Source organism: Sus scrofa, chromosome 17 (assembly GCF_000003025.6).
Source record: "Sus scrofa isolate TJ Tabasco breed Duroc chromosome 17, Sscrofa11.1, whole genome shotgun sequence".
Taxonomy (NCBI): domain Eukaryota; kingdom Metazoa; phylum Chordata; class Mammalia; order Artiodactyla; family Suidae; genus Sus; species Sus scrofa.
The window spans coordinates 36,918,370-36,937,255 of record NC_010459.5 but is presented as its reverse complement, the minus strand read 5'-3'; the positions used below and the strand labels follow the sequence as shown (position 1 = coordinate 36,937,255).

Here is an 18,886-nt window from a genome sequence, read left to right as displayed (position 1 = left end):
CAGCCTTTATCATAATTATTGCAACAGCAGCAGCAGCTTCGTACTGTTTTCTTCAGTAAACTTGAAGGTCTCTGAGGGCAGGAATCATGTGTAGTTTGTCTCAGAGCCCAAGGACTGGCACCAAGCCCACACACATTAGATATTGGTGAATTTGGGGCAAATGATCACTAAGGGACACCTCTGATCCTTTCTACTTTAACCTGTCAATTGCAGTTGACTTTCCTAAATGTTTAAGCTGGGCCTCAAGACTCAAACTGGGCTTGACTGACTCCTGAGAGTTTCCTTTATGAGTCCTCAGAACTCCAAGGCCAGGCCCCTGCCATCTTGTCCTCTGGAGATGGACACTGCCAGGTGTCCTGCCTGGAATTTGGCTCAACACATAACCGCTGTCAAAAATGGGATGTTATTAATGGATACAGCTAGTCTGAGGCCACCCTATTTGGTTTAGCCGAGTGATACTGTGGCCCAGAGGCGCCTGAGGGACTTCTGTCCTGGGAACAGAGGCATGAGTGGAGCCCCTGTCCAGTCCTCCCATGGCTGCAAAGACCTGTTGTTCAATCATTGTTCTCAAGAAAACATTAATTTGGCTGCACACACACACGGCTTAAGGCCATGTGATTCCCCACAGACAAAACTTGGCTTAATCCAGTCCTGGCCTGTTCCCCAGATCTTTGATTAAAATGCTTGTGGGGCTCTGGAGGCAGATTTTGGCCTCAATTAGCTGTGCAAGCCTGGCTGATGGAGGTAGAAGAATTACAATGATAATGGTAAGAATGTTAATAATACTGATGCCTCTCTCTCTTTATTGAGCACCTACAGTATGCTGGACACTGTGCTAAGTGCCTTCCGTATGTTTTGTCATTGAATCCTCAAGACCACCCGTATGCTTCAAGTTACGTTATTCATTCCACTGTACAGATGAGAACACTGAAACTCAGAGAGGTGAAGCTACTTGCCCGAAGTCACACAGTGGCAGAGATGGAATTTGAGGCCAGATCTGTCAGATGTCCAAACCCATGTTCTTTTTTTCTTTTCTTTTTCTTTTTTGTCTTTTTAGGGCTGCTCCTGTGGCATATGGAAGATTCCAGGCTAGGGGCCCAATTGGAGCTGCAGCTGCTGGCCCAGGCCACAGCCACAGTGACGCCAGATCTGAGCTGTGTCTGTGACCTACACCACAGCTCATGGCAACGCTGGATCCTTTGATCCACTGAGCAAGGCCAGGGATCCAACCAGCATCCTCATGGATGTCTGGTTCATTACCACTGGGCCATAAAGGGAACTCCAAAACCCATGTCCTTAAGTATTTGTACTGCACTGCAAGTCATGTCATCCCTGTGACACTCAGTTTATTCATCTGTTAAATGGAACGTGGATTGGTCTCATTGAATTGATGTGATTAGGTGAAGATGTGTTAGTGAGATTTGAGCTTTGATGCTTGGCATATAGTAAGTGCTTCAATAAGTGTTTCTCCCATTACTAAGATCCTAGTAGTCTTCCTGAGTTGACGAGGGCCTTGCCTTTGAATTCTGGCTAAGACGGTTCGGAATGCAGTGGTATATTTTTGAAAAATGAACTAGAGTTTTACAAAATGTAAAAAGTAACATAAGGGAGTTCCTGTCATGGCGCAGCGGGAACGAATCTGACTAGGAACCATGAGGTTGTGATTCTAACCCTGACCTTGCTTGGTGGGTTAATAAGGCTCTGGTGTTGCCATGAGCTGTGGTGTAGGTGGCAGACCTGGCTCGGATCTGGTGTTGCTGTGGCTGTGGTGTCGGCTGGCAGCTGTAGCTCCGATTCGACCTCTAGCCTGGGAATCTCCATGTGCCATGGGTGCAGCCCTACAAAGCAGAAAAAAAAAAAAGTAACATAAATTTATTTAAAAAAACAACGACACCCTTGGAGAGTGTAAAGCCATCATCTTCGGATAGAGATAACCACAGTTAATATTTTCACATACTTCCAGAGAAAAGTTCCCATGTTTCTTTTTATCACTAAACAAGTTGAAGACGTCTTTCCAACTCACGTGTAACTTTGTTTCACTCTTTTTTTTTTTTCTTTTTTAGCTGCATCTGCAGCACATGGAAGTTCCCAGGTCAGGGACTGAATCCAAGCTGAATTTGCAACCTACGCCACAGCTGCGGCAACACTGGATCCTTAACGCACTGGGCTGGGCTGGGGTTCGAACCAGCAATACCACAGAGACAAGCCAGATCTTTAACCCCCTGCGTCACAGCAGCGACTCCCTGTTTTATTTTATTTTTTTTAATGGTTACATGATATTCCCTTATTGGGATTCAGACATTCATTTAGCAAATGTTTACTGCATTCCTGCTCTGTGCCAAGATTCAGTGTAGGCATTGGGGATATAGCCATGAACAAGACTGAATGATCTGCCAGTCAGGGAGCTCACGCCTTGTATTTAGTGGCCCCTGCTATGGGATTTAAGTTGTTTCTAGCCATGACTCCCATGTGCACCTGAGAGCATTTATCTGAAGTGAGGTTCCTGCAAAGATATTGCAAGGTCAGTGCATTTGTGAGCCTTTAGGACCTTAATAGGTGGGGCACCCTGCACTGCACAAGGGTATGAAAGAGGAGATTTTATGCCCCAGAGTGTGGCAATCCAGGCAGCTGTGCTGCAGGGCCTGCCAGGGGCTGAGAACTATTTATAGTCCAGCCTTGCTGGACCAGCAGGACCTCAAATGTCACCCCTTCCAGAGCCTGTTGGAATGCCAAGTCCTCTCCACACCATCCTGGGTGGCCAGGTGGGCAGCCTGGACTTGAATCCTCACAATTCCTTACTCAGAGAGCTGGCGTATATGTGCCCTTGTATAAGCAAGGAAACTGAGGCTCAGAGAGCCTTTGGGATTTGCCAAGGCCTGATAGTGACAGGGCCTGGATTAAAATCTTTGTCTATCAGTCCCCACACCCTGTGCTCCTTCCCTTATACTGTCATGCTAAGAATAGGAGCAGAAATAATAACCATGCTACTGTTTATTGAAGACCTCGTCTATGCCGGGTAGGAAAAAGTGCTTTATAAGGATTAAATCTCCGTATGCTGGGAAGTAGATATATTTCACTCCTGTTTAGAAAGATGAAGAAATAGAGGCTCAAAGAAATCAAGTCACTTGACCAAGGGCACAGAGGAAGGCAGTTAGACCCAAGCCTGCCTCACGCTATAGCCCAACTCCACATTGCTTCTAGACTGAGAAGCCCCAGGCCTGTCAATATTCATTTATCTTAACACATTTATTATTTACTGATTACCTGGTACAGGTCAGGTCCTATTCAGATGCTGGGGATACCCTAGTAAACAAGACAATGGGTTCCCCGCCCTCACAGAACCGATGTTTTAGTTAGAGGAGAGAGACGGTAGATGGGTGAGCAAATGGATAGTAATTTTAGGCAGAGGCAAGTAAGTGACCACCCACTGAATAGATCAAGAACAGCTTGAGCTTAGAGGACAGGCTTCAGCTAAGACTCAAAGCCAAGACATTCAGCCACAAACATCTGCTGAGCACTGGGTTAAGTACCGGGGACACTCTGTTGATCCGAAGCAGATGTAAGCCCATCTCTCTGCAACACATATGTTCCTTCCCATTTGTCCTGGGCCAGGCAAATGGTCCTGCTTTGTCTCTGTTCCTTGTGTTTCTAGTGGAATCTATTCCTGGCCCCCTGGAGTCAGGGCTGGCTCCTCTCCTCGGCAGAGTTGGGAATCAGGGCCTCTGGAAGGGGCAGGGTATCCTGTGTGTGTGTATGTGACTGTTTCAGCATCCCTGAGGAGAAAGGGCCCACATATCACTGTGTTACCAGGCTCCTGGGCCAGAGGTTTGGCTGGGGAGGGTGTGGACAGCAGCTGGCTCTGTCCTTGGAGTCTCAGGAATGCTGGCCATGGTCCTGCCCTCAGTTCTCCAGGCCACCGCCTTTGGGCAGCCCTGCCCTGCCTGGGTGGGTGACTCAGGCAGAAATCAGAGCAGGGAGGAGGCCTCAGAGCTATTTATGGCCACGCTCTGGGTGCCCCCAGCACCCCACCCCCACCCTGGGACAGGCTGATTGGTTTGTGAAATGCAAGCCCTGTTTTGGACACCAGCTGGTGTGCTGTCCATTTATGGTATGATCCTGTGTGAAAGGAGAAGGAGGACCCACTTCTGGGACTTCCCTGGGTGCCTAGGGTCTCTAGCAGTTCCTCTGGCTTCAAAGCTGACAGATGTTCATTTGCTGAGCATAGGCAAACCTGCTGAATTCTGGGGATCTGGAGACAAGTCAGTGGAGGTCCCTGCTCTCACAGCCTGGTGGGGTACACAGACTCCCACATATATACATAAGGGACTGGGATCAAGGGGGAGGCAGAGGTGATGGGTATAGGGAGGAGGGGTCCAGAGTGAGCACCTGGGAAGGTTTCCTCGAGGGGCGGCTGAGCCGACTCCTGGGCTCTGGCACCTTCTTCCTCCTGCTGAATGAACCTGTCCTGCCCTGGCGTTCATTTCTCCACTCACCGAACACTGACTCCAGATTTGAATCCAGCCCTGTTTCTGACCCCTCTCAGCTCCCATTTTTTTTTTTTTTTTTTTTTTTGTTGTTGTTGTTGTTGCTATTTCTTGGGCCGCTCCCGCGGCATATGGAGGTTCCCAGGCTAGGGGTTGAATTGGAGCTGTAGCCACTGGCCTACGCCAGAGCCACAGCAACGCAGGATCCGAGCCGTGTCTGCAACCTACACCACAGCTCACGGCAACGCCGGATCATTTAACCCACTGAGCAAGGGCAGGGACCGAACCCGAAACCTCATGGTTCCTAGTCGGATCCGTTAACCACTGCGCCACAACGGGAACTCCTCAGCTCCCATTTTAGTGAGAGAGACAGCCCAGCACACAAAATCACCATAGAGGCTAAGAAGTGTGAGCAGAACCTGTGTCGCATGTTTTAAATCATCTCATTGAATTCTAAGTCTCTCTGAGGTAGACATTGTTACTCCCCTTTTATCAACTAGTGGATTGAGGGCCAGAGAGGTGAATGGCCTTGTCCATGGTCATACCACCAGGCAGAGCTGGAATTCAAATTTAATAGTGCCTTGGAAATTCCTGGCATTGCTGCAGCTGGGGTGCAGGTTGCAACTGAAGTGCAGGTTTGATCTCTGGCCCGGGAAATTCCACCTGCTGCAGACACACTCATGCACAGTGCGTGTCTCCTAATCCTGTACTAAGGGCATTTGCTGCAAGGGGATCTTCATTTTCAAAGGTATTCGGAAGCTCCCACAGCTTCTGAGAGCTCTGAGGAAGTCAACATGATTGGGTTAGAGGGTGAGCTTAGGGACGTGGCAGAGCCACAAAGTAGGCAGGGCCCAGGTACCTGGAGAGCCTTGATGTTGGGTGAAGGTTACAGGGAGACAGAGCAGGGCTTTGAGCAGGGGAGGTACATGGCTTGTCATAGTAGGGAGATATAGCAGTTGCATCCTGAGAAGGAGTGAGGGTGGGTCAGTGCTATATTAGGATGCTTTTGTTTAAGTAATAAGAACCCAATTCAGAGAGGTTTTTTTTTTTCTTTTCTTTTTTAGGGCCACACTCATAGCATAGGGAAGTTCCCAGGCTAGGGGTCTCATCAGAGCTACAGCTACCAGCCTACGCCACAGCCACAGCAATGCCGGATCCAAGCCGAATCTGCGATCTATACCACATCTCACGGCAACCCGGGATCCTTAACCCACTGAGCAAGGCCAGGGATTGAACCCTTATCCTCATTGATCCTGGTTGGGTTCGTTAACCACTGAGCTATGAAGGGAACTCCCAGAGAGGTTTAACATTGAAGAAAATGTGTTTTTTTCCAGAGTACCTGAAGTCAGCATGGCTCCAGGGTAGATTAATTTAAAGTCTCACCATCCTCAATGTGTGGATCTCAGCACTGTTCAAAGAGAACCTAGGACCAACTCCCCACTCCCAGCAGCTTCTAAAAGCTAAAGAAAAGGAGAGGAAGGGAGTATACTTTCCCTCAGAGCTCGTTGGACTGAATTGAATCATTTGCCCCTTTCTAAGCCAGTCACAAACAAGAGAAATTGGGTGATCATGATTTGCTTTGACCAATCAAGAATCTCCTGCTGGGTTGGGGAGAAGCCCAGCCTGTTATGTTCTGTTAGCAAGGAGAAAAGGAGTAGGAATGGTTTGGCTGTCAGGTAGGCTGTGATGTGTCCTATTTCATCACCCCTTGAGACATCGTCCTGGGGCAAGTCATTGCTGTATTGATGAGGATGAGTAATTTTTTTTTTTTTTTTTTTTTTTTGCTTTTTTAGGCCTGCACCCAAGGCATGTGGAAGTTCCCAGGCTAGGGGGCCAATCAGAGCTGTAGCTTCTGGTCTATGCCACAGCCACAGCAATGCCAGATCTGAGCTGCCTCTGCAACCTACACTGAAGCTTATGGTAACACCAGATCCTTAACCCACTGAGTGAATCCAGGGATTGAACTCATATCCTCATGGATGCTAGTTGGATTCATTACTGCTAAGCCACAATGGGAACTCTGAGGATGAATAATTTTTAACCTCAGTTCCAAAACTTCAGATTCAGGCTTAATTCTCTGTCTAACCCCCCCCCCAAAAAAAACCCCAAAAACAAAGACTAAACCCTAAAACCCCCATTAAACTTGCTCTTATTTTCAATTTAACTTCTCTTCCAACCCCAGTAGGGCTTGTAACTCCCCCTCACTTTCACCCCTATTTGCCTTGGATTCTATCTGAGCCTCAGGAGCAGTCTCCTGTGACAGAAATAACTTCTTATCTGGTTCTTCCAGGGACTTGGGCCAAGAACTTCCCCACACCTTCCTGGCCTGTCTACTCACAGTTAGAGCATACTGACTGGGCCTTGACTGCAGACATCAGGTGGCTAGCAAGCCAGATGGCTGTGGGTCTAGGGTTGGCTGAGAGGAGAGGAAGAGAGGCTGCCCAAGGGCTCTCAGGCATAAGCAACCTTCGGTAGGGCAGCAGAGGGGACGGTCTGGCTGAGGGAAGAGAGACCAGTGCTTGGGCAAGTCTTTTAACCACCTTGAGGTACTGAATTCCTCGTAGCTCATTCTAGAGATGAGGAGGCTGCTGGTCATCAGAATTGGGAATAGTCCAGATGTCAGGACAGATGTGGCAGACACTGTTGGTTGCCTGCCCACCGACCATTTCCCCTTTTTCTATGCAAATAGAACCTGATTTACTGGGTGGAAATATGCTCAGCCCTAGAGGCTGAGTTGTGATTGATCTAAATCAATCATGACTCTTCCTTGTTACTAATGATTGTACTAGAAATGGGCATGCACCCTGGTTGGGCCAATGAGATATAAGCCTTCATGGAAATATTTATCTCTCTGATAAGATGGAGGTGTGAGACCAAACCTTTTTCTGCCTGTCTTCTTTCTCCTTTCCTGCTTTGGGTTTTTTAATGTAAGGAATGATTGGCTAGGCGCCAGCTCCGAGGGTCAGCAGTGATGATCCCTTAACTGCCCCAGGTTACAAAGAGTTAAAGAGCTGAAAGGACTTGTACTGACCCCTTCCCTCTCAGGACATAAGGAAAGGAGGCAGGTGCCAAAGATACCGGCCAGCCCTAACGGAGACCTCACAGTACTTAAACATTTTAGAAATCAAAAGGTACTTTGCACTGCAAAGTGCATTAGGACAGAGATCCAGGATCTCAGACCTGCTGTAGGTGACAAGACCAAAGTCAGCCTCCTCTGGGACCTTGTTCCCACTGGGCCCTGGTCCTGTCTTAGGCCCACCCAGCCCAGTCTCAGCAAAGATCTTGCTAAGTCGCCCCCCTGACCCCCGGATCTCTGATTACCCTCAATATCTGATAAGGTTCCTCATCTCCCTTCTCAAGCAGTATCTAGTCCCTTTGGCCTGTCATTTCCTCAATCCCCTGCCTTTGAAGTCTCTTAGGAACTTTCCTTCCACTGGCCTCTCACTGACTCTTGGCCATAAATCCCCCTGTCCTTGTTGAATTTGAGTTGAGCCCAATCTCTCTCCTCTAATAGAAATAATCTTGAATAAAGTTTTCCTTACCCAGCCCCCCCCCCTCCAAAAAAGCAAAGATTGGCTTGAGTCTGCAGCAGCCAACCTGTGCTCATCAGGGCAGGGCGGAGAGGCCTACCCAGGATCCAATGTCATTGAGCCACTGAACCAATCCTGAAATTGCCTTCCTCTAGACTTCTTGTTACATGAAATCATAAAAATCTTTGTTTTTCTTTTTCTTTTTTTTGGCTGCCCTCAAGCGTATGAGCTTGCTGGCTCACACGCTATGAATCAGATCCGAGCTGCTGTGACCTACAGCTGCAGCAATGCCGGATCCTTAACCCACTGTGCCAGGCCAGGGATCAAACCTGTGTTCCTGTGCTCCGGAGGCACTGCTGACTTGTGCCACAGTAGGAACTCCAAAAATCATAAATATCTTTATTGCTTATGGCACTGTTATCATATATTCCATTACTTGCAGCCAAGCTCAACTAATTGATAGAGCAAGAATGACCAAATGTTTGTTTTATTATCAATTGGCTTTAATTGATTAATAATGGCTGCCATAGAATACTGTGGTTGATTCATGATGTCTATCTTGAACAAGGGGTAAAGAAGTGGTAGCATAAGTGTCATATGTTTACCACCCCAGTCATATCTGAAGCCAGTTCAATACCTGGCACATAGTAGGTGCTCAAGAAAATTGACTTTTGTCTCTGAACCTCTACTCCCACCAAGCTCTTCTCAGATCAACCCTGTTATCATGTTGCTTTTCTCTTCTAGCTGCCGTTGTTAGTGAGATCTTCCTTTTCTAGAAAGGCGTGGAATCTAGCCTCCAGTCAAGGCTCTTGGTTGTAAATATCATAACTCCTGTTAGGATGGTATCCTGACTTTCTAAAGAAGAAGTGTGAGAAAGCAGAACTTTAGCAGATGTCTGGCAGAGTTTTCCCTCTGCCTCTCAACATGCATCTCCACTAAATTTCTCTTCTGACATATCAACTCTCTCCTCTTCTCTGTTCTTACAGCAGAAGGTGGTTGCCCCCAGAGTATTCAGGTTTTTTTCAAGACACCAATTAAGGATCCCTCAACAGTCTCAATCTGGGTAGCCTAAGGTGTTAGGTGTTGAACCCTGATCCAGCTAGCATAGCCAGGAGGGCAGGATCACATGTCTGATAATGACTTTATAGGTCAGTTGCGCAGAGGAAATGAATAAAATATTCGGCGCCTCATGTGTACTAGCTATTGAGCACCTTTTTTTTCATTCTTTCTTCCTTCCTCCCTTCCTTCCTTCTTCCCTCCCCCCTTTCTTCCTTCTTTCCTTCCTTCTTTTCTTTCTCTCTCTCTTGCTTGCTTGCTTGCTTGCTGCACACGCAGCATGTGGAGGTTCCCAGGGTAGGAGTTGAATTGGAGCTGCAGCTGCCAGCCTATGCCACAGCCATAGCAACATCAGATCCGAACCATGTCTGCAGCCTACACCACAGCTCGTGGCAACACCGGATCCTTAACCCACTGAATAAGGCCAGGGATCGAACCTGAGTCCTCATGGATACTAGTTGGGTTCATTACTGCTGAGCTACAATGGGAACTCTGATTGAGGAGATTTCAAGTGTTCAGTAACTACATGTGACTAGTGGCATGCATCCAGAATTTTTTTGGCATGCATCCATGCTGCCCTGTCAGAGATTTTGGCATCGAGGAGGATAGTGATAGTGGACATAAATTAAACTCTTAATGAATTAGTGATAATTGTGATGTGTGCTATATGGGAGCCCATGTCATAGTGGTAACTGCTGACCTGTCCCCTAACCAGTCAAGTACATGAAGGAGGTCTCACCATATTTCAAGAACTCTGCCAGTGGGACCTCAGTTGGCTGGGACTCGCCTCCTGCCTCACCCCTACAGCGGCAGCCTTCCTCCCCTGGCCCCCTACCCCGGGACCTGAGTGATGCCAAACACGTGTCCTTGAAGATGGCATATGTCTCAAGGAGGTGCACCCCTACTGACCTGGAGACCAGGTAAGCCTCCCATAGGGGCAACTCAGAGAGACATGACCTCATGTTAGTTTGGTGGGGCCAAAGGAAAATTTCCCCTGTGTTGCAAATGACAAGCACCATGCCAGAATGTAGTAGGTGCTTAAGAAATGTTTGTTGAGTGGCTGTAAGAGTGAAGTTACGGGGATGATGGTGGGCTTTGCTTATCTCTTCTTCCTCTGCGAAGTTCATGTTTGAGAAGAAACTTGGTTTGTGGAGGAGCCCTGGATTCCAGTCTTGGTTCTCCTTGAATCAGTCTCCTTTCCTACTGTACTGACCTTTAGATGAGTCCTCTTTGTGAAATGAGAATACTGGAGGGAGTTCCCATTGTGGCTCAGCAGGTTACGAACTCAACTGGTATTCATGAGGATTTGGGTTTGATCCCTGGCCTCACATCAGTGGGTTAGGGATCTGGCATTGCTGGGAGCTGTGGTGTGGGTTGCAGACATGGCTCAGATCCCTTGTTTCCGTGGCTGTGGTGTAGGCTGGCATTGATAGCTCCAATTCAACCCCTAGCCTGGGAACTTCTATATCCACAAGTGTAGCCCTAAAAAGAGAAAAAAAAAATATTGGTCTCAGTGATCCCCTCAAGTCTCGAGGTTCTGAGATGCAACATTCACTTCAGGGCCAAGGCAGGTTACCATCTTTCACATCTGAACAGCCCTGATGATAAGATTCACTGCTGATAAGATTGATAATCAATATTACGAGTATTTATCATGCACAATTTAACTCATAGCAAGCCTATGAGCAAAGTCCTTTTATTTTATCCCCATTTTATAGATGAGGACAGAGAGAGGAAGTAACCTGCCCAAGATCACACAACCAGGAAGGGATGGAACTTGTCTCATTCCAGGTAGCCCTCTCTACCTCAGAAGCTTCAGGTGCCTGAGTGATGGTGGTGGTTGAATGGAGTTCAGTTGATCAAAAGGGGTGTGCACTATTGGGTGTGCAGTCCATATATATGGTGTGGGCATAAATGGCTTGTGCTGTAGGTTCTAGTTACAGCTGAGGTTCAGTTGGGCAAATGCTCAGTATTGGCCTAGAGGGCTAATTAATGTTCAGCATCCAAATCTCCTGGCCCTATTTGATGCCTTAGCTGCAGCCTGCCTCCATGAGGCAAGATCTGGTGATTCACAGGTCGCTTATAAGTGTTTCACCGAAGGGGCCTTTTTTAAAAATGACTGCACCTGTGGCATATGGCAGTTCCCGGGCTGGGGATTGAATCTGAGCCTCGGCTGCAACCTATACCACAGCTCCCAGCTCCTTAACCCACTGCTAACCCACTGCCTGGGCCAGGGATTGAACCTGCACCTCTGCAGTGACCTAAGGTGCTGCAGTCGAATCTTTTTTTTTGCCATTTCTTGGGCCGTTCCTGTGGCATATGGAGGTTCCCAGGCTAGGGGTCGAATCAGAGCTGTAGCCACCGGCCGATGCCAGAGCCACAGCAACGCAGGATCCGAGCCACGTCTGCAACCTAAACCACAGCTCACAGCAACGCCGGATCCTTAACCCACTGAGCAAGGGCAGGAATCGAACCTGCAACCTCATGGTTCCTAGTCGGATTCGTTAACTATTGCGCCACGATGGGAACTCCTGCAGTCGAATTCTTAACCCACCGCACCATAGTGGGAACTCCACTCTTAGAACTTAATTCTTAAAAATTTTTATTTAGGAGTTCCTGTCGTGGCTCAGCAGTTAACAAACCCAACTAGCATCCGTGAGGACGCAAGTTCAATCCCTGGCCTCACTCAGTGGGTTAAGGATCCAGTGTTGCTGTGAGCTGTGGTGTAGGTCGGCGGCTATAGCTCCTATTGAGCCCCTAACCTGGGAACCTCCATATGTCAAGGGTGTGTCCCTAGAAAGATAAAACATTTATTTATTTATTTATTTATTTATTTATTTATTTATTGGCTGCCTTGTGGCATACAGAGTTTCTGGACTAGGGATTAGATCCTAGCCAGAATTGCAACCTATGCTATTGCTGTGGCAGTGCTGGATCCTTGTAACCCTCTGTGCCGGGCCAGGGATCCAACCTGCATCCTGGTGCTGCAGAGATGCCACCAATCCTCTTGAGCCACAGCAGGAACTTCTGGAACTTTAGGTTAATTGTGGGCCCCATCCTGATCCCAGACATCACCCAAAGCTTGTGTGTACATGTATTTCTTTTCTTTTCTTTTTTTATTTTTGTCTTTTTGTCTTTGCTCGGGCCACACCCTCAGCATATGGAGGTTCCCAGGCTAGGAGTCTAATTGGAGCTGTAGCCACCAGCCTACACCAGAGCCACAGCAACGTGGGATCTGAGCCACGTTCTGCAACCTACACTACAGCTCACGGCAACGCTGGTTCCTTCACCCACTGAGCGAGGCCAGGGATGGAACCTGCAACCTCATGGTTCCTAGTCGGATTCGTTAGTCATTGAGCCACGATAGGAACTCCTACATGTATTTCTGTGTGTGTGTACATGTAGATAGCATGTAAATGCAAGTGTTTGTGTGTATATGTGAGTATTTGCATGGACAGGGGTGTCAATTTGTGTTAATATTCATATGTGTGTACATGTGCTTAACCTGTGCACACAGGTGTAACTTGAATATAACTGGGTTCCGTATCAGCACAATATCAGTCAAAAGAACACAATCTGGAGTTCCCATCATGGTGCAGCAGAAATGAATCTGACTAGGAACCATGAGGTTGTGGGTTCGACCCCTGACCTCGCTCGGTGGGTTAAGGATCCGGCATTCCTGTGAGCTGTGGTGTAGGTTGCAGACATGGCTCGGATCCCGAGTTGCTGTGGCTGTGATGTAGGCCGGCAGCTGTAGCTCCGATTAGATCCCTAGCCTGGGAACCTCCACATGTCTTGGGCGCAGCCCTAAAAAAAATAGCCATATTCCAGGTAGGCAGAAGGCAGAGGACAAAGTTTTTTTGTTCTATTGCTGCTTAACGAGCCATCCTAAAATTTAGTGGCTTAGAAGATAACAGTTTATTATTTCTCACAATTCTGTAATCTGGGCTGGCCTTGGCTAGTTCTTCCGTTCTATGTGGTATGTGCTGGAGCCGGAAGTCCAAGCAGGCTGCTTCACCCACATGTCTGCTGCCTCAGCTGGGATGATTGGAACAGCTAGAGCCTGGTGATACATTCTTCTTTCCATATGGCCTTTCCATGTGGTTGGCTTTTCTTCCTCTCAGGATAGGTGGATTTCATGATGGATTTCGGAATGGCATTTCTGCCACATTTTATTTGTGAAACCACATCACAAGGTCAAGTAGAGGAGAAATAAGCTTCACTTCTTTTTTTTGTCTTTTTAGGGCTGCACTTGTGGTATATGGAGGTTCCCAGGCCAGGGGTCGAATTGGAGCTACAGCTGCCACCCTACACCACAGCCACAGCAACACCAGATCTGAGCTGCATCTGTGAGCTACACCACTGCTTACGGCAATGCTGGATCCCTAACCTACTGAGCAAGGCCTGGGATCGAACCTGCAACCTCATGGTTCCTAGTCGGATTTGTTTCCGCCTTGCCATGACGGGAACTCCCTTTTTTTTTTTTGATCGCTGTACCCGCAGTATGTGGAAGTTCCCAGGCCAGGGACTGAATCCAAGCCTCAGCTGTGGCAATGCCAGATCCTTTAAGCCACTGCACCAGGCTGGGAGTTGAACCAGCTGGGGGATCACACCTATGCTTCTGCAGGAACCCTAGCTACTGCAGTCAGATTCTTAACCCATTGCGTCATGGCAGGAATTCCTTAAGCTTCACTTTTTTTTTTTTTTTGGCTTTTTAGGGCCAAACCCAAGGCATATGGAGGTTCCCAAGCTAGGGGTCCAATCGGAGCTATAGCTGCCAGCCTACACCACAGCCATAGCAACATCAGATCCGAGCCGCGTCTGTGACCTACATCACAGCTCACGGCAATGCTGGATCCTTAACCCACTGAGCAAGGCCAGGGATTGAACCTGCAACCTCATGGTTCCTAGTCGGACTTGTTTCTGCTGCGCCACAACAGGACCTCCTAAGCTTCACTTCTTTTTTTGTTTGTCTTTTTGCCATTGAGATCCTTTATTTTTTTCTGAAATAATAGACTCTAGGTTTTTATTTTATTTATTTATTATATCAGGCTCATTGCCATCCAAGTTTGTGCTCTTTTTGTTACATTAAAAAAATTTTTTTTTGTTGTTGTTACTTCCCCAACACATTCCCCCCCCCTGCCGCCACTCTACGGCATGGGGACTAAGCTTCACTTCTTGATGGGAGGTCACTCTGTGTGTGTTGGGAGGGATGGATTTTAGAAACTAACTCTCACAGCTAGCAATACTTTCCTCTTCATCTGGGAAGGGACACCCTCCCCAGAGACTTCTCTCTATCTGGTTGGTCAGAGCTGGGTCAATGGCCACCCTCAACTACAGGAAGCTCTGCAGGAGAGGAAGGAGGAGGTGAAGGGTTTGGAATGGGTGTTGTGTGCCCCACCTCACTGGTTACAGAAAAACCAAAGGGGAGCGAATCTTTTATACCCCATGGAACATTTTCAAGTTTCTCTGTGTTGCTAACTCCTTTTGTATCTCCCTGAAACCTTCCCCCCACACTCGCCTCCATGGCTTTTTGTCCTCCTGGCCTGCTCCCTACTCCATTCCTCTAGCTATTTTTTTTAAAATTTATTTTGGCCACACCCATGGCATGTGGAAGTTCCTGGGCCAGGGATTCAACCTACTCCACAGCAGTGATCCAAGCCATGGAAGCTCAGAGGCTGGATCCTTAACCCATTGAGCTACAGAGGAGCTCCCCTCCAGCTCTTATTATGTAGATTGTCTCAGCCTAGCAAGCCTTTGTAGGTTCTGTGTTTTTACCCCCTGCTTAGGGCATTACTTTGGTTCTGTGCCACAAAGAAGCTGGGAGCTGGCCCAGCAGGACAATCCTTCTCTTTGGAAACCAGGAGAACAGGGCAAAATCATGAATCCTCACATAGTGGTAATTTTGTCCCCTGTCACACGTGTTTGAATGTGTGTCTGTGTTTGTGTGTGTATCCCTCTGTGTGTGTGCGAGTGTGTGTGTGTGATAGTCTCTTATTCTTAAATAAGACGGATGAGACCCAGGAGGCTCCACCATGAGTGTCTCATTCCTGGTCTTCTCATGGACATCCCCTGTGGTTTCTTTTTCTTTCTTTCTTTTTTTTAAGGGCCATAGCTGCAGCTTATGGAAGTTCCCAGGCTAGGGGTTAAATTGGAGCTGTAGCTGCTGGCCACAGCCACAGCCATAGCAACGCGGGATCCAAGCCGCATCTGTGACCTACACCACAGCTCATGGCAACGCTGGATCCTTAACCCACTGAGCAAGGCCAGGGATGGAACCCAAGTCCTCACGGATACTAGTTGGGTTTGTTACTACTGAGCCACAGTGGGAACTCCTCCCCTGTGGTTTCTTCTGCTTTTTCAGTAGATGCGGTTGTTCAGGCCAGATTTCGGGGCTGGGCAGCTGCAGCCCAGTGGACAGGCCCTCCCCTCTACCTCATTTGTGCCTGCAGGTATCTGGAGATCTGTTCAGCAGATGGCCAAGACACGCTATTCCTGAGGGCCAAGGACGAGGCTAGCGCAAAGTCATGGGCAGCTGCCATCCAAGCCCAGGTCAACGCTCTGGTGCCCCGGGTCAAAGACGAGCTGCAGGCGCTGATGTCAGCCACCGGCACAGCCGGGAGCCAGGACATCAAGCAGATAGGCTGGCTGACTGAGCAGGTGCCAGCTGGCCTGAACTTATCCTTTCCTCCCTTCTCCTGGAGCTGACCCCAATCCCTTTGCCCCTCCCTGTCTCACCCCACCCTGTTCCTCTGATGTCTCCCCTCCCTATCCCTCCTCACTGCTGCCTTGCCCCCTGCAGCTGCCCAGTGGGGGTACAGCACCCACCTTGGCCCTGCTGACTGAAAAGGAGCTGCTCCTCTACAACTGTCTCCCCCAGACCCGTGAGGCCCTGAGCCGGCCGGCCCGCACCGCCCCGCTCATCACCACCAGGTATCCTCGGACAGGCAAGAGTGTGTGTCCCACCCAGAGCTTGGGGGTGAGGCTCTAGATGGACGTCAGAAGCTGGGGACTCCAGCCCCATTCTGCCCTGAGTCTCTGCCCTGTCTGGGCCCTGGTTTCCTCATCTGTGAAATGGGAACTCTGAACAGAAGGATGTGAGTTCCTGCCAGTCACGCATTTGTTGTCACCTACTCCGCCCAATTTTGTGCTGCATAGCTGACCCCCATGGTCTCTGCCTCAGGGGGTACCCAGCCTGAGAGGCAGACTGACCCAGGAACAGCTTTGACCAGAGTTGTAGGGACCACTTGACTCTACCTGGCCTGGTGGGGTAGGCTTCAGGCAGAAGGTGACATTGGAGCTGGACTTTGGTGGATGAGTAGATGTTTGCTATTTAAGAAAGGGTGAAAAAGCACCTCACATAGAGGGGACAGCATAGTCCAAGGTGCAGAGGCACAAAGGGCCAGTGCATGCTCCTGGAGCTACACATGTCCTATAACCAGTGTGTGAAATCTGTGTAGGAAATGGAAAGAAGGGTGGCGGGGCCTGATCTTGCAGAGCTTCTGTTGCCTGGTTAAGGAATGTTAGCCTTATCTTAAAAGCTGGGGCAGACTTGAGGAGTTTTAGCCTCGGAGTGAGGTGGCTCAGGTTGTGTTTTAAAAGAATCCCTGTGGCTGCCACGTGGAAGATGCCCTGGAGGAGGGGATGGAAGCGGGAGGCTGCTGCACTTACACTGGAGAGAGGGTGGAGGTGGGTGGAGGCAACAGATGGAGAAGAAAGGCCGCATTTGCATTGGAAAACACAGGGCTGGTAAAATTAACTGGGCTTAGGACTTGCCAGATGGGAAGGGTGCGGGAGGTGTCCGGATAAATGGAGAAACGTGAGGTTGGGAGCTTGTGCTGAGTGGGCTGTGGGGCTGTGGGTGGTGTACAAAGGGAGGGGGTTGGCACAAGAAGCTGAGTTAGTCCAAAGTGTGTGGGGGACAGGTAGGGAGCTTGGTTAGGAAACTTGGGGACTTGTGGGTCTATAGCTTAGGGCTGGAAAGTGGGGGACTGAGTATCAGAAGTGGCTCTAAAGGGGAACTGAAGCTATGAGAGAAAGTATGTGAAGTGAGGGGCAAAGAGGGTTAAGGGCCAGAACTCTGAGGTCTGCTGCCCAGAGAGGGGCAGTGAGCTGCCCAAGTTGCACAGCAAGTAGGAGTCAGCCAGCAGAGTCCGGGCCCTTGTTGTTCATGTCTTCTCACCCCGGGCTGGGCTCTGGTGCATGTGTCAGGAACCCGCCGCCTATCCCCACTAGGGATAAGCAGTCATGGATGGTCTGTCTACCTAATCAAGTGACTCGTTAATTCAGGCCACACATGTTTACTGAGCACCTAGTATATGCCTGGTGTTGTTTTAGTTGCTGGGAATATAGTGGTAAAAATTAGACAACATTCTGTACCCTAGATAGTATTCTAGAGAAAAAGACTATCAAAAGTCACCTGAAACAGGAGTTCCTGTTGTGGCTCAGTGGGGTAAGAACCCGATATAGTGTCTGTGAGGATGCAGGTTGGATCCCTGGCCTCACAGCATTGTTGCAAGCTGTGGCACAGGTCTCAGATGTGGCTTGGATCTGGCATTGCTGTGGCTGTGGCATAGGCCAGAGCCTGCAGCTTCGATTTGACCCCTGGCCTGGGAACTAACATATGCCATGGGTGTGGCCCTGAAAATAAAAGTCAGCTGAAACAATAAAAATAATTATAATTTCTGATACTATCAAGAAAGATAAGGTTAGTGAATGACAGGAAGGGGTGCTGTTTGAATCAGAGGGGTCAGGGAAGGCTTCTCAGAGGAGATGGCATTTGAGCAAAGGACCGAAGGAAGTGAGGGAGTAAGCAATGCAGGTAATCAGGGAATCGTGTGCCAGGCAGAGGTCACAGCGTGTGCAAAGGCACTGGGGTGGAAGTGTGCTTGAAGACACCAGTACAGCTGGAGCCCAGGGAGTGAGGGAGAGGGTGGCAGGAGATATCTCATGTGACGCAATCAGTGGCCGTCTGAAAGTCCTGGTCCCCCATTAGGTGGGGAAGGAGTCGCAGGGTCTCTTCCCAGGTCACCACCCCCTTGGCTCAGAACTGCTTCCCCACTGCCCGAGGCCTCATGCCTGGCCCTCTGCCCCCTGCCCCCAGGCTGGTGCACTCAGGCCCCGCCAAGGGCTCGGTGCCCTACGATGCAGAGCTCTCTTTTGCCCTGCGCACGGGCACGCGCCACGGTGTGGACACTCACCTGTTCAGCGTGGAGTCACCGCAGGAGCTGGCTGCCTGGACCCGCCAGCTGGTGGATGGCTGTCACCGGGCCGCTGAGGGTGTGCAGGAGGTGTCTACAGGTGGGCTGGGTGGATCTGGGAGTGCCTTTTTGGCAGTGAGCCTCTTATCCCCAGGGGCATTCAGCTGCCTTCTTTAGGGTGCTTCAGGAGGGGGATAGAGAGTGGGATTTGGGGTCTCTGAGGGCCCTCTGTTTTGGATGTACAGGTGCCCTGCTAGGTAGTGAGCCTCTTTTCTCATGGGGGTTTTCTTGTCCTGGCTTTGTGACTCCGATGGTGAGGATATGAGAGATGGCAGTTGGAGTAGGCTTGCCAGAAAAAATACAGGACACCCCCTTAGATTTGAATTTCAGGTAAATAACAAATAATTGTTTAGTATAAATATGTCCACATTCTCCATTGCTTGTGTCAGATTCACATTTAACTGGGCGAGTCTACAGGCGTCTAAGGTCTCTGAAGGCCATGCTTGGTGCATCTGCCGATGCCTTTATCGGGAGCGGTCCTCCTGTCCCTGGCAGAGTTGACGCTCCCTCTTCCACCTTTGGTCCTGTTGGAAGTGGGACTGAACATGGGCTACAG

General features: G+C 49.2%; 1 protein-coding gene across 1 annotated transcript in view; it reads left to right on the top strand.

The window, feature by feature from the left end:
* The window catches only part of SNTA1 (syntrophin alpha 1), a 28,957-nt gene that overhangs the window by 8,977 nt on the left and 1,094 nt on the right, over positions 1-18,886 (top strand). The window contains exons 3-6 of the mRNA XM_003359945.5: positions 9,786-9,990; positions 15,523-15,730; positions 15,873-16,003; positions 18,174-18,370. Coding sequence (XP_003359993.1) covers positions 9,786-9,990; positions 15,523-15,730; positions 15,873-16,003; positions 18,174-18,370 — 741 coding nt within the window. The remainder of the gene's footprint in view (positions 1-9,785; positions 9,991-15,522; positions 15,731-15,872; positions 16,004-18,173; positions 18,371-18,886) is intronic.